Here is a 16,774-nt window from a genome sequence, read left to right as displayed (position 1 = left end):
TATTTATATATATATATATATATAACGTCGTTGCCATTTGGAAGTATTAAAAAAGGTCTTAGGCCGGGAGGGAGGGTACAAAATTTTTTTATTAATTATTAGACTGAGCTGTCATGGAAAGTGTGTACGAAGAGTAGTGCTTCTTCATTATATGCTAGAGAAAATCAGTAAATGTCTCTGTTTAGGGAAAAGAGGGAAATCTTAGAAATTGTAATTGGTTTAACAAATCGGTCGAGCATTTCCCTCAGAGAGCAAAGGGAAAAATATCCTGTTTTTAATTAAATGCATACTTGGGCCAAAAACGGATAAAAGAGCAGGATGTGACTTTTAAAAGAGTAAGACAGCATTTCGACTGGAATAATGAAATAGTAATAAATTAGGAGTTGCTTTATAACGAAGAAACTAACATAAAAAGATTTATAGAAGCTTTTTATGTTACATATATATATATATATATATATATATATATATACGCCCTAGTACTTATTTTATTTATATGACGGCGCATTTTGTATCCTTGTACTATGAGGCGTGTTCTTTCGCTGGTAGAGTTTTCTTTAATATAATTAGTATAAAATATATGAAGCTGGGATGCAAAACAGGATTTGGGCAGAAAGAACGAGCGAAGATAGCTTAGCAATCAGAAATGAATTTTGTAAACAATACTAGTGGTTAGCATGCGATAGTAAGAAACAGGCAGAACCCATAATTTTATCAAAAAAAAGTTTTTAGCGACTAAATGCACTAAATATTGTATTTTGTTTGAAGCCATGAAATTACTAAAATTAATACTATTAAAAATTTTACAGGATTGTCGCAATACATACTTAGAAATTAACACCGATGAAGAATATAAATTTTGCAGAAGACAGGATTTATTCAGAACTATTACAGCTCTTTCAGATGTTCAAATACATTTCAATGCTTATTTTTCATCGAGGTTTAAATTAAACTATGAAATTAGTAAGTAACCTATTTTTGTTATAAAGTTATTACTTTATAAGTCTCGAAAAGTTGAAATTCTCCTAAAGTGTTTACTATTCGAAATAATGAAATAATCGTTTTTCTCGGAGGGAAAAGCGAGCAGTCCTATGCTTATTTTATTGCAGTTAAAAACAAAAAACTTGGAAGTGGTTGATATCCAGCCAAGCCATCTTATCTACAACTTCAGTCTTTTTTAACCTAAAAGACATTACGCCAGGCGCCCACGGGCACCATCTCAGATGAAGGAGTGGAGTGTCCGCACCGTAATCACCCTGAGTCTAAAAAAATGGTTGATATTTCTGTCTTCCCGGGGGAAAAAAAACTATAATGAAATAGTTTGTTCATTTCGAGTTCGTTCATTTTCTTTCATCATATGTATGAAAAGTTTCATCCTTGTGTAATTTTAATCACTGAAGAGGCTTATTTATCTATCGAAATAAGGATTCGATATCGGATTGTGATGTTAGAAGCGAAAATAAGACTCTAGGAGAATTGGCTAAAGCCAGATTGATAACAGACGACGATGATATACATCGCAATTTAAAAATTGATTACCTCCACTATGGTGTAGCAAAATTAAGTTCTACTTTCTTTAACAAGGCCCAACAACTTAGAGAAGCCAAGTTATATTGTTTCCTATCTGACTGAATCAGCTATGATATTTCTTATCTGACATGTTATCAGAATACGATTCACAGCTATCCATTTCTATTGTGGTGCATTTTTCTTCAATCTAAAAATATGTATTACTTCACTTATGTTTATGATGGCGAAATGCCATTGTTTTACTCCAATTATGGTATGACTGCCCCAACGTTTACCACTACAGTTTTAGTGGTTAAAAAAAACCAATTAGAATATTGTTAGAATCTTTTTAATATTTAAAAAATTTACCAATCTGGCTTTTTTCATTATTTACCAAATACGATTCACCACAAAATTTTTTAGAAAAGTTTTTCCTTAACTGTTTTTCGCTCTTTTCAAGAACACTTCTAAACTTTTAACGAATTTTATTGTTACATTTGTTTTCAATTTTGTTTTTATTGCTACACTTGTTTATTGTTACTGTTATTTTATTGTTACTACATAAAGCAAAATAATTAGTTATATATAGCTTAAAGAACTGCCAATTCTTCCGGTTTTTCCGGAAGATTTTATTTTCATATGAAAAATGCTAGCGAAACTCATGTTATTCCAATAAACTTTTTGAATTATTATAATAATTATAAATGAGTTCGACCACCGCTACATAAAAACAATTACAACAAATATATAATAGCATAATTACTATAACGACAGTAAACTTTCTACCTGGTCAAAATAAAAATATAATTTTGAGTAAGATTGTCTTTCGGTAATTGTTTTACAACCACTTAGAAAATCCAAAAATCCATTTTCGGAAAGAGTGAAAGTTGGCAGGTTTATATATATACACACACGCACGCACGCACGCACGCACGCACGCACACACGCACGCACACACGCACATATATATATATCGATCGAGAAGCTAGAAGCTTATTGCTATATTTTCAGGCACAGGGTGTTCAAGAACACTCTTTTTCGTTCTTAATTAATTTAATTCGCATGATAAATAACATGTCATAGAGAATGTATAGTAAAGTATGTATCCGGAAGTAAAAGTATGGAAAATAATATGTGGTAAACAACACTAGAGTTCGAAAATAATTCTGCAAGTATTTCTTAAGAAATTTGAAAAAGAATAAAAACTCTTCAGTGTCTCTTCCACTATTGTAGGTTGGTGTATATAGTTACTGTAATTTTCTTTTAATACTAAAAGATACCCTGTTTGCTGCAATAGTATGTAATACACATTTCATTGTTGTATGTTCAGTTTTATGTGCTGTCCTTTTATATCTTCGAGAAAATGTGTTATTAATAACCTGTATGGTTATTATTATGGACCATAGATTCCGGGTAACCAAATTATATTTTTGTTGTTTTTTTCTTCTTGCAAATAATAATTATTATAATGAAAAAATATGCTTAAAATAAAACTGGGATGCATTTGATTTAAGCAAACTCGACTTCTCTAAATTTTAAGAACGATCCCCCCTTTCTTATTGCATGTTTGAATTCTCCAGAAAAACATTCTCTAATTTTCCTTGAAGGTTTTTCTCCTTTTGGTTCCCAAATGTCACTGTAATAGCAAAATAGAATTTAGACACAAATTATTTAAAATATATGCGTCTTGAGAAATGCACGAGAGATAAAAAATAATAATAATAATAATAATAGGCCTGTTTGATATTCTGATAAATCTATATAATGACCCCAAACTCGACCTCCACCTCCCCAAAGTTAGCACAGACTCTCGCTAGTCTCCCAAGCTTCAAGGGTGAAGTAGGATCGAACTTGGTGCTATTGAATGAATGCCTCTGCTGAAACTATTGTATGCAACTAATCTGTGAAACTATTACGTGAAACTAATCTTTGAGACTATTATGTGAAACTAATCTGTGCAACTATTATGTGTGACTAATCTATGAAACTATTGTGTGCAACTAAATTATGAAACTATTGTGTGCAACTAATCTGTGAAACTATTGTGTGTTACTAATCTTTGAAACTATTGTGTGAAACTAATCTGTGAAACTATTGTGTGAAACTAATCTTTGAAACTATTGTGTGAAACTAATCTTTGAGACTATTATGCGAAACTAATCTGTGCAACTATTATGTGTAACTAATCTATGAAACTATTGTGTGAAACTAATCCATGAAACTATTGTTTGTAACTAATCTGTGAAACTATTGTGTGTAACTAGTGTGAATTTTTAATGTTTGATTTTTTACTTTTTTCTCGAAATATATGACTGTGCCATACTTTTCAGACTCCTTATCATCTAGCTACAAAATTGAACTAGGTATGTCAAAATTATGTTAAAGCTTTATACAAATATCCCTTTAAGAAACCAGAACCTCAAAGTCATCAGAAATGTTTAGACTTTTCGGAAATCTTTTAAATAACTTCTCATTGAAAAATTGTAATTAAAAACAAATCTCCTCAGTGATTTACACTCAACAGCTTATTTGCTCTTATCTACAATTTTTTCTCTCTTTATGAAAACGGGAGAGAGAGAGAAAACGGGACACTTGAGAAAACGGGAAATTTTTTGTATGAAATTGTGTAAACATATGGTCTAATTAAAAGCCTCAGTTGCTTAATATTTAAATTTGTATGCAGTGACTGTCTTTTATTTTGTTACAGAAGACGTTGAATGTTCTCGTTCTGACAGTTTCCATTGCACACCATATTCCTGCATTCCGAAGTCTCGTGTTTGCGATGAGGTTATGGATTGTTTAAATGGAGCAGATGAAATTGGCTGCGGTAATCGGAAATATTTATTTAATTTTTAATACAATATTTGAAATAATTTTCTGCCATTAAACTGTCAGGTGATAAAATAAATGTATTCAAAACCTTAATGGGGGATTTACTTATCACAAAACCATATTGAAATATTTTATGCATTCGTTGAGAACTCCATTAATATTATAATTTTTTATAACATTTTCTGTTAAAATTAGACTAGCACTGTCAGGAACACTTCAATATCTGTATTTTATGCTGTTTGAAGAGTTTCACAATGAGATATTTCACAATGAGATATCAACAAGCAACATCACTACTAAGTCAGCCAATCAAGTTCGATACACGCGCATGACGTCACTTTCTGATATCCAATTAAATCTGATCCAAAATTTTATTCAGCGTGATAATAAAACCAAATCTTAAAAGTTCTAATATTAGCAAGCCATGCACAATCGCTTTATTAGACACAACCATGTGATAAGTATCCAACTATCCTAAAGAGTCCTCTTTATTTATTCCTCCACTTGGAGCAAAGTTTCTCTTCATAAAGCTTGTATTCCACGTCAAAATCACATTCACTCTCTCAAGCTCTGTTTAGTTTTTATTTATTTATTTTTACAATAAGAAACGAGGTAACGACAGTTTCAAACACCATTTTTTAAAATGTATTTCAAGTAATTAAATGAGCCTTAAAATTGCAATTTCAACTGCAAAATTTATTATCTTTTATTTTACTTTATTTTCCAGAAGTTTTCTGCACATTTCTTGTGAAAACTCTTTATGATACAGACAATCGCATTAAAAAAATTAATTTAGGGTAAAAAAATGTATACAAGACAGGATAACAACATCGAAACCTATTTGATTGTCAGTGGTTGCTTAAAAATGCTTCTAAATGTCACCTACAAATTTTCTCAGTTTCCTACGGAATAAAACAATATTTGATGTTTTCATTTTCACTTTTATGACATATGGTTTGTCATATTTTGAGAACTCTCTTTTTTCATTCAATCTTGAATATTAATTTGCGAACTTTATTGTGAATATTTCATTGTTTACAGGGATTATAATGAATCAGGGGACCTATGTAAGTCGACGCATAAATTAAAATACGCAGAATTAAAAATTAAGCATATTAATAGAAATTCAAAGCAAAAACTATCATTTTGATAGCGTAATAGCATTTTTAACTTGGCATATGATATTATTGATACAGAAAATAATTAAGGTAGATATAATTGAGATTAAAAATAAACTAAGTTACAAAAGTTTAAAAAAAACTCATGCTTTTTATTCACATCTTGATGTACACGAATGTATAAAATTCTTTCCTTACAGCTAGGCATGTAAATAAAATATTATGTAAGAGAAGGAATTTCTTCATATAGCCTCCCTTAGAGTTTTCTAATACAAGCCATCATATATTAATGCATTTAAACAAATAAATGAATAATTTTGTTTTAAAAAAAAGGTGGGAAAAAACGACGTTTAACAGATAATTTATGGTTTTCTCGATGCATTAAGGAGCTATTTTAACATTGCATGGAGTAAGAATGAACTGTAACTATACTGAAATGACGTATCAATAAGGCAGGAAAAAAAACGTATAAATGAGAAAAGTGTAAACGGTATTTTGCAATATATACCGTCTTGCATAAAGTAAGGATAATGATTACAGAGAACACTGTTTCTGTTTGTTCTAATAAATTTTCTTTCCATTTTTAGCGACTGGAATCAATAGTGTGGAGGGTATAGCAGAAGCTCGTAAAAAAGCCATTGTTTGGCTGAGAAACAGGAAATCTCCCTTGAAGGGTTGGCGAGAAAACACAGTGAGAGCTATAACAGCCCTATACCTGGCCGAAAAGTCCACATTTAACAGTCGGGAACTTCAGGAGGAATTAATGGCAAAGCAAATAGAACTCGAAACTGCAGTGTCGTTGTTAAAGTAATATGTATTTCAATGTTATTATAATATTATTGTATGCATATATATTTATGGGGCACTATAAGGTCAGTTCGTGCACAAAATATATATGATAATTTTCTAAAATTATTAATTATCAAATACCTTAAATTATCCAGTATAATATTACCTTGCGCACATCCATTTTCAGGCCCATCCTTGGTAACTTACAAATCAAACGCAGAACTGCAGTAAGAACGCACTTTAATACAAAATCCTTCTATTTACGCTTTTACTTCTATTTGCGCTTTTGGTTTCATGTTTTGCAATCTGGCTATCTTGTTGCAAAAATATTTTAAATCATTCTTGAAAAATTTCCCGTTCACGTAAGTTCATTTGAATTCGCTACTCGCTTTATGGATTTCATTTCATGTTTCATTCTGTTTTTTCTTTACATTTAATTTTCTGTTTTCACGTGGTATTTTTACTTATTGTGTTCCTTTTTATTTGTTGTAATTTTTTTGTAAAAAATGTTTTGAGTGCTCCTCACACTATTGTATTGATATATTTTGCTTTGGCTGTTGAACAATATTAGAAAACACTCCTTTTTGCGGATATAATCGTGTGAGCTGATGAGAAGATTATATCTTTTATTTTCCGGATTATTTTTTTCTTATTTTTCTTCGTATTTTTTTCCGGTTTCTTGTTATTTTTATTATTATTTTTCTTTCTTCCCCTTTTTTCATTGTTCTGTAATTTTTCCATGTTTTCTCTACATTTTGACTTTTTTCCATGTTTTCTCTACATTTGAAGGATAACGAAGCTGGTCGCCAAAGGTGGCTAATTATAATTATTATTATTACCAGACATTTAACAGATTTGTTTTTTCGTTAATGTCCTTCAAGGAGAAAACGTCTTAAAAAAAACAGCAATTTTTTTACATTGCGCTTTTCCGCTAATGAGCTTAAGTCTCTAAATATATATATTTTTAAACAATAAGTTTTGCTTAACAAATTAACGATCTCTAGATGTCAAGCAATTGTCATAAGGTTAGGGTAGTCTAGTGCCATCCATTAAATGTTCTACCAGGACAGCTTATCCTTGTATCTAACCTATGAAGTTCCTCTTCCCAATCACTCAAACATCTAATTTAACTGATTTTTGTCCTTTTATCCGACTAGTGAAAAGCTTTGCTAGAAAAATCTTCTTTGCTGGATTTTTTTCATCGTTTATGGCAAAATGAAAGACTTAATTCGTTTTTGTTTTTAAATTTTAATACTTTAAATAACATTAAACTCTTAAAAAATTCTATAAATTTCTGAATTAAAATGTTTTTACCATGGGCTTTTTATAACGCTGGTAAGAATGTCTCGGAAAATCCATAGATTGAAGTCGATAAATTTGATAAAGTAGTTTGAACGAAAAACGGTTCGATTTATCATCTTAATAAATTTGCAGCATATTCGATTCGTTTAATGGATCAAAGTGGCGATAATTATCCCTCAAACTTTAGCCATTTTTTACAGTGCATCGCTAATATTGGATGTTAAGATACACGCATGTTACAGAAGCGAGTACTTTAAAATCTTAGATATACAGTACTTAAATTGGCCATAACTTAATGTACTGTATTACATTTCTGATCAGAGGTACAGTTTCTAACCAGTTGCTGAGCATGCACATCAACGCTCTTCTGTTGACATGCCAGGATCCTCGACACTTTTATGGAAGGGATTTGGTCAAACTGCTCAAGGACCAGGTNCCTCTAATTTTTTATCAAACAATTGTTATTATGACAATTTTATATTTTCCACGATAACTACAGATTTCTGCTTACTTTATGTAAATTTATGCTTATTTATAAATGTGTTACAACACAAATTTTTTTTATTTTAACACAAAAAATGATGGCAACTATACACTAAAATATATTTTTACAGCGTACTTATGGCGGTTTGTGTGATTTAATAGCTGTCGGACAGATTTCGAATAATTATTAAATCTCAATACATAAAGAACTTTTACAATACCGCGGACATCTTTTACACTTATGTTAAATTGAAATAAAAGCCTTGGGCTAAAACTAGAAGAAAATTGGTTAATATATTGTCTTAAAGCAATTAAGGTGCGAGGGTTATAGGGGGAGGGTGTTGTAGAATTAGAATATTTATGTATTTTAGCAATTAGAAGATACCAGAAACTTTTCATAAAAATAACTTTATTTATTTTCTTCATAAACAATTAAAATTCTAAAAGCGTTAACAAAGTAAAGTCAACCATCTAAGTAAGTAGTAGCGTCATCAATACGTCCGGACTTGGCTGGTTAGATCAGGCACACATCTCCAGGTGAGGACTGAAGTCGAAGTGGAATGCTGACCAACGGCGAGCTGCTTTTTATACTCGTTGAGTGTAGGCGCGCGCCGTTCGGGAAAGCTGATTTGCATTTGGCTGATCGGATTCTTCCAGCCGCGTTGCATTTTAATGTTGCATTACTTCTGTGATGACGTTCTGTGTGATGAAACCACGATATAATTGTGTTGTGCATTCGGCTTGGTTTTCATTAAAATTCAAAAGTTGTACAAAACAATTTGGAAAGGTGACGAAGCTGGACGCCAGATGTGGCTTATTATCGTTCGAAAATGGTTCGATTTAACATCTTAATTAATTTGCAGCATATTCGATTTGCTTAATGGATCAAAGTAGCGATAATTATCCCTCAAACTGTAGCCATTTTTTACAGTGCATCACTAATATTGGATTTTAACACGCTAGTTACAGAAGCGAGTACTTTAAAATCTTAGCCATACAGGTTCAAATTTCTTGCATGTAAATTGCCGTAACTTAATGTACTCTATTATATTTTTAATCAGAGGTACAGTTTCTAACCAGTTGCTGAGCATGCACATCAACGCTCTTCTGTTGACATGCCAAGATCCTCGACACTTTTATGGAAGGGATTTGGTCAAACTGCTCAAGGACCAGGTGAAAGAGTCCGGAAACTTTACTCACCCTTCTGCTTACTTGGCTCTCTGCAATGCGAAGGAAGAATGGCCACACAGGTCGACATCAGACATTGTTTCAATATTGAGCAGTGATTCTGAATACAGTTTTATTGGAGGTAAATTTATTGGTGGATTATCAATTGCAAATCATAATTTCAAAATCAAGACAATTATTTGAAAACCTCCATAACATTTATTGTTTGACTGTTGACTAATCTGATAAAACAAGTTTTCATTACAAGCAAACACTTTTTTCTCGCTTTTTATTAAATTTCAGTTTTGGATCAAGCGCATTTGATGTCCAGCATTCCTTATTGAGCAATTTTTGATTTGTACTGACTTATGAGGTCTTTTTTAAAACTCCAGACGCATCTGAGTACAGATAAATGTGCGTCTTTTTCCCGTTACTTATTATTACCAAAAATTATTATACTGAAAACATTTTAAAATTTATATTCCCATTTTATTCCGTTAATAGGTCCCTAAACTTATTATATCTTTTCCTAACTTGAATTATATGCCCAAACTGATGTAATCCTTGCACGTGCCTAAACTGATGAGATCCTTTTGTAATGTGCATTATATGCCGTGAATACCTTAACTGATGAGATCCTATCCTAACATGCATTATATGCTGTGAATACCTTAACTGATGAGATTCTATCCTAACGTGCATTATATGCCGTTAATAGGTACCTTAACTGATGAGATCCCTTTCAAACGTGCATTATATGCCGCTAATAGATACTTAAACTGATTAGGTCCTTTCCTAATGTGCACACAACTCGATGACATTATGCTAAATGAGATTCAAACTTTGTCATATCCTAATACATCTCACAATTTTATTACACTTTTCTGATAACCATTGTAAGAAATCTAGAAATCTCGTAAAATTTTAAATGTGAATCATAAAAGTGAGTATTTTATTATCAGCCAAAAACTATAAAATCTAAAAAAAATTTGCTTTTTTATAATACCTTGAACACAAATAACTCTTTCAAATACGTATGATTGGTTACAATAACTTAATTGCAGTTTATTTGATTATTGGATTTTTTACGCTTGTGTAAATTATGTTATTGAACCTGTTCCGACCGGGACTGAATTTTAACTTTGTATTCGAAAGTGCCTCTCAAGCACCTACCGCTATGAATGTTTAAATTTGTACAACTTAATCTTTAGTAACCACTTTATTCAGTTGTTCCGTTATACCTAACTAGACTTCTACGCATAACTTGTATACGATCATTTATCGTATGTGCGAGTCCAGCCGGGAATTGCTTGAATAATAAACAAGTCAAGAAATTAGACACAATATAATTTAAACTCCGAAGAAGGATTACGTGAGCATCACCATATATACTTCTAAAGAAAGACATAATTATAAACACTATATATGAATAGCCAAACAAATTGAGTGTTAGCTTATTCAGGAGGCCTAGCAAAAGCACTACTGCAGATTCTCATATAATTTCAAACAAGGAACTCATTCACTATGTTAGAAGTCACAATCCAGTTATAAATTTCCTTCTCTTAGACAGTATTGCATCAGATAAATTTAACAGATATACCCTATATTCTTGCCCGGATATTTCCAAAGAGGGGAATGAACCAAGGGTGATCAGTGGTAAGGAGTATTTCACCAACTAATTTTTTAACTTAATTGCGCCCTACAGCTGTTTATATTTCTAAATTATATATCTTACTTCATTATACTCGTACTATTTTTTAATTATTAAATCATGACTAAAGGCCTGGTTTCTTAGGACAGGTTGACGTTACAACCCCTGATTGGACAATTTGTGAGTTAGACATCATACGCCATCGAACGCTCAGCTTGAACGACGATTGACGTCCGAATCAACTGCAGTTGGATTACAACGTAACGTTAACGGCAGAAACAATGGCGGGCAGCAGCCAACAGAGCATTGAAATCAGCCAAGATTTTGATTTTAACATTAAACATAGCTTCTTCCTCTTCTTCTTTATTTAACTAAGTTAAGTTATAATGTGTTTTTTCTTGGACAAAGCCATTATTTGTTATTTGTTCTCTAACGCACTGGTCGACAGTAACAAAATCAATACAAATTCAAAATAAATATTTGTTTACGTTATTAACGCATGCGCAATGCGAGGTAATGCCTACGTTGGACCGACTGCTCACACTGAGCTAACAAAACAGTATTTTGTTGGCATCAGCGGTACGTCAACTTTCCGCTGACCCCCAGACAAGACGCTTGTCTTAAGAAACCAGGCCTTTAGTCAATTATGCTGACAGATACACTAGTCGCCAATTACAATTAATATTTCGCATACCATTAGTCTAAGGTTCCTAAGGGTATGTCTCAAGAGTGAGTGAAGTCTCCGACGGACTTAACATGTTATCGATTCTAACACATATCGAGTCAAGTTATTTAGTAGCCTCCAGGTACTATAAACATCGAGTTTCATCTTTTAAACTCCCAGTTGTAGCTCCCATTTTCTTTTAACCATTTAAAGGAAATCGTGTGCGAAAGGTAATGAAATAAAGGAAGTGAATTTGAAACGTAAGGAAATAAAAAGGGGATAATTAAGTTTCTCATAATATGTATACAATCCAATAAATGCATACTGTTTACTGATTTGAAAAAAAAATCAATTCAGTTATTATTAATAATAACAATTAATTTCCACATAGTTCATCAACTTGTAAATAAAATAGTTGGTGGAATAAAATTGATTAAAAAAAACTTGTTTACTTAATTTTGCAGATTTCCAAGCATTTGCTGTGATGGCTGTTGCATGTTATAATGAAACAAAATTTTTAAATACAAATGCAAGTGCTGATTTGTTGTCTGTGTATCAAAAGACTATCAAAGATTTCAAAGAACATCAACTTCCAGATGGAAGTTTTGGNAATTTGAAAATAGTAAAAATTCATCTACAAAGTTTTCCTCTAAATCGGATGAGTAAATTTTCACCAAATTTTGCGCTTTTAGTTTAATCTCAGATTTTGACAAATTTTTGTGAACAAGAAAACAGAAATTATCGTACAAATCACTGTAAGCTTTACGCCTTTTAGTCATTTCTGAAATTAATACATCTAAAATGGCGTAATACATTTCCATACGAGGAAAATTTTAGCATATATTTTGAAAAGAGGGGAGGAGTGGGGGGAGGAGGGGAGGGCCCATAAACGGCTGTGCCTAGGGCCTACGAAAGGTATAATCCGGCTCTGGAGGTAATGTCTGCGTTGGACCGACTGCTCACACTGGGATAACAAAACAGTATTTTGTTGGCGTCAGCGGTACGTCAACTTTCCGCTGACGCCCAGACAAGGCGCTTGTCTTAAGAAACCAGGCCTTTAGTCAATTATGCTGACAGATACACTAGTCGCCAATTACAATTAATATTTCGCATACCATTAGTCTAAGCTTCCTAAGGGCATGTCTCAAGAGTGAGTGAAGTGTCCGACGGCTTGAACACGTTATCGATTCTAACACATATCGAGTCAAGTTATTTAGTAGCCTGCAGGCAATATAAACATCGAGTTTTGTCTTTTAAACTCCCAGTTGTAGCGCCCATTGTCTTTTAACCATTTAAAGGAAATCGTGTGCAAAAGGTAAGATTATCGAATATTGAATTTAAAACGTAAGGAAATAAAAAGGGCATAAATAAGTTTCTCATAATATGTATACTCAATTCAATTTCTCATAATATGTAAAATCAATTCAGTTATTATTAATAATAACTGAACTTGTAAATAAAATAGTTGGTGGAATAAAATTGATTAAAAAAAACTTGTTTACTTAATTTTGCAGATTTCCAAGCATTTGCTGTGATGGCTGTTGCATGTTATAATGAAACAAAATTTTTAAATACAACTGCAAGTGCTGATTTGTTGTCTGTGTATCAAAAGACCATCAAAGATTTCAAAGAACATCAACTTCCAGATGGAAGTTTTGGTAACGTCCACGCAACAAGTCTAATTACTCAAGTAATATACATTTTTGTATATTTATAATCCTTAATTCATTACTTATTAACACTTTCATAGGTACAATAAGTTTATTTTTATTAAAGAAAAGTTTAAGTTGCAAAATAAATTTTTATTAAGCAAGATTGTAAATAATTCAGTTTCGTTTGCTTAATATCATTAAATTGTAAAATATAATTATTAAGCAAAAAGAAAAATAAATAGTAAAACGAAGAGTGTAATAAACAAACCTCCCACCCCCCACAAAATTTATTGCGAATTTTTTTTGCTTTTTATGTCTTTCTGACACTATCTTTGTGAATTAAATTTTATTTTCTCCTTGTAAAAGAATTATCTTGTAGTGGTGCGTGCATATCAGTGATAATGAGAAATAATGAAATAAATGAATAAAGTATAAAAATAAGAAAAGAAAAGTATAAAAAATATCAAAAACATAAAAAAGAGTTAATAGAAAGTCATTCTGTTTGCAGGGTTTCTAATAGCTCACGAGCCTTCCAATACCCAACTCCCAGGTGCTCAGCATTCATTAGGGCGACCTCTTTCGCATAATACAATTTGAGTAGGGAAAGTACAAGAAAGTCATGCCCGGTTGCCAACCTAGAGGCAACAACTGCGTTCCGTCTTCTGTAATCTGGAATCTTGTTCAGAACCACTCCTTATCACCAATTTGCTCATTTAAATGATTCTCATAGTTCTTATTGACGTTATTTTTAATTATATAGCCGGCCAGGTGGCCGAGTGGTTAGCGTGTTTGACAGCGATGACAATGGCTGCGGATTTCGAATCCCGCTCAGGGTATGGATGTTTCTCTCTGTGTCTTGTCCTCTGTTTTGTGTGATGTGTTAATGTGGTCATCTATGGTAGTGTGTCGTGAGTAATATTGCTCACCTCCGTGACTTAGGTTCACAGAGGCCCACTGGGTAACGTTAAATGGGCAATACTTCCAGGATCTTCCGAGATCAAGAACGTAAGTCCAGTATCTGCCGTTAAAAAAAGAAAATAATTATTCTGTTTAAAGAAGTAAAAAGGTATTTCTCTCTGGACGTACTGCAAGCTCCTTTTTTAGCTGGGAGATCAGCCGTCTCATTTCCATATAAACTACCATATTCTTTTTTCGGCTCCCTAAATTCTCTTTACAGCTTTTAATTCTATTGTGAATCTGAGAAATCTAAAGATCTAACTGCTTGGATTGATGAGATGGAGTCAACTAATACAATAACATTTCCTAAGTCCTCCACCCTTGACAGAAGTTGTTGAGTTATCGTTCTAAGAGATTCAACTTCAACTTCAAGCGGAGTTGTGTTTGGTCTTAAGATTAAATAAAAAGAAAACAAGTGCCGTATATAAAAGGTTAAAAACCAAATCGAACTCAACAGGAATTAGAAAAACTGCTTTTAGGATAAATGTACTCGTAAACTACCAATAAAAATGCTTCTGTTTCAGCTAGAAAAACCACTAATTCACTACTTTTGAAGATGTTTCTAAAAAGTGTTTTACCTATTTTTTTTATCCCTTAATAGAAATGTTTGTTTTTGGCTTCGTATTAAAATCATTCTGATAATATACATTCCACGGAATACACTATACTTTCTAATAATGCGAATAGGTATACATTATGCTAAGCAAAACAACATGAATAATTCTCAAATAGATACACAGACATTGACATTGTGCGTTAGTTTCGTTTCTATAAACAGGAGTATTCCTCAAAGTGAAAATACAAAGTAACACGCGTTTGTCTCTTGACTTTTCTCTCGCCTGTCAATTTGTCTTTTAACAATGAGGAAGTTTTTTTTAACAGAACCGAAACTATAACACTATGTTCATTTTCGTGTATCGGATTATGCTTTATTAGTGTTAAATTTGTTTTTTTTATTTCCGGAATGAATGTTTGCTTTTTTAGAGTCTTTTAGCGAGTGGTCAGGAACACACTAAAGACTGGAAGCTGAACGAGACACTCAAATACTTGATGAAAGAATTGGAAAATTCGAATGCTGACTTTCTCGCCTACTATCTGACTCTCCCGATTTTGAATGGAAAAACTTTAACGGACATTCGGAGTTACAACTGTTCACTAACAACAGTGGATCCAAGAGGTGGGTGTTGAGTGATTCGTAAATTAAGATGGGGGATCTTAGACATCATTTATTTATTACTTACCAACATTTATTTTAAATAGCAAAAAGAGTAACATAAAAGACAATATGGCGTAAATTTAGTACATCTAAAAACCCACAACGCAATTTTTCTCAGTTATAAAAAGTATCTATCATCAATGAAACTTGCTCCTTTGCTTGGAGAGTGTTTATGCACTCCTCGAATTCTTGATTCTCGACAGTGAGTGTTAATCTGTCGGGGTCACAAAGTTTACCAAGTTTCTATAACAAATCAGTACTTCTTGGAGTACTGGATCGGAGATTGATCGTACTCTGGTTCAGGTCAAAATTACGATCTGCGGATAGATATGAAAAAATTTGACTCATTAGTTTTGGATACCTTTTTTATTAATTTAACCCTTTCGCTACCACCGGGACATATATGTCCCGCAGGCAGTTTCAAATAACCCTATGGGCTAAGTATGCTTTGTATTATTATGAATGCATGTCCCACTGGTATTCCTTGATATCACTGACAATTCAGTGTAATTTTCTCCCAATAGATGACAGTACAATCCTTTCCCAATACATTTTTCCCTCCCAAAAATTTATTGCGCGGTATTTTGTCCTGTCTTGCCGCCATTTTGAGCACTGTGTGATGGAAGGAAAGGCATCGAAGCTTATGCTGAATGTGGGCGATCACTTGCCAGTATAAAGTTCCAACTCGCAGAAGATGTGTATGATGTGCCAAAGTGAAAGACTAAAAAAGAACAAAAACTGCATGTACAATGTGCAAAAGTGCACTTTGCAAAGACTGTTTTGCAGTATACCATACATGAGTGTTTATTATATCCTTATTATAGTTTCATTATATCCTTATTGTATCCTCATTATATACATATTATTATATCCTCATTATATCCTTATTATAGCAAAATACGTGTAAATAAGTAAAAGTAACTTAGCTTTTCACTGCATTCTCAATCATTATTTCAGTACCACTGGGACGCATGTGTCCCACGAAAAAATACCAATGGGACATATATGTCCCACTCATCCCTCTCCCTCTGGTAAGTAATTTTTCCCCTTTTTCAGAATTTTATCGATATTTGCATTGTAACTGATGTATTTAAGTACTTATTTGATTTTTTTCTCAGAAAAAAAATTGGCAGTGAAAGGGTTAAATTTCACATGATGTTCAATGTAGTATTATTAATTAAATATTATTCCTAAATTTAAAAGAATTTGTTTTTCTGTTTGTGACAGTTACTTTGTGCATTTAATTATACATTGAAAAAAATTGTTATTGGCTCAAAACAGTGCTTAGTTGACACTATGTTTTACTTTTTTATAAAGATAAAAGGGGAAAAACAAAGCTGAGTCTTATCTTACCTTCCAGCTGTCATAAAAATACACTTTTTCCATCATTTGAGTGAGTGATAATTTAACAGTTTCTTTCTTTCTTTTTTTTTC

At 32.4% G+C, this 16,774-nt stretch overlaps 1 protein-coding gene across 1 annotated transcript in view; it reads left to right on the top strand.

Annotated features, from left to right (window-relative positions):
• The window catches only part of LOC107444638 (uncharacterized protein CG3556), a 39,542-nt gene that overhangs the window by 7,822 nt on the left and 14,946 nt on the right, over positions 1–16,774 (top strand). The window contains exons 3-8 of the mRNA XM_071187030.1: positions 810–963; positions 4,217–4,336; positions 6,047–6,266; positions 9,095–9,342; positions 13,030–13,205; positions 15,109–15,301. Coding sequence (XP_071043131.1) covers positions 810–963; positions 4,217–4,336; positions 6,047–6,266; positions 9,095–9,342; positions 13,030–13,205; positions 15,109–15,301 — 1,111 coding nt within the window. The remainder of the gene's footprint in view (positions 1–809; positions 964–4,216; positions 4,337–6,046; positions 6,267–9,094; positions 9,343–13,029; positions 13,206–15,108; positions 15,302–16,774) is intronic.

The sequence above is a fragment of the Parasteatoda tepidariorum genome, chromosome 10 (assembly GCF_043381705.1).
Source record: "Parasteatoda tepidariorum isolate YZ-2023 chromosome 10, CAS_Ptep_4.0, whole genome shotgun sequence".
NCBI classification, from domain to species: domain Eukaryota; kingdom Metazoa; phylum Arthropoda; class Arachnida; order Araneae; family Theridiidae; genus Parasteatoda; species Parasteatoda tepidariorum.
The sequence above is the reverse complement of the archived record's forward strand: the minus strand, read 5'-3'. Positions and strand labels throughout refer to the sequence as shown.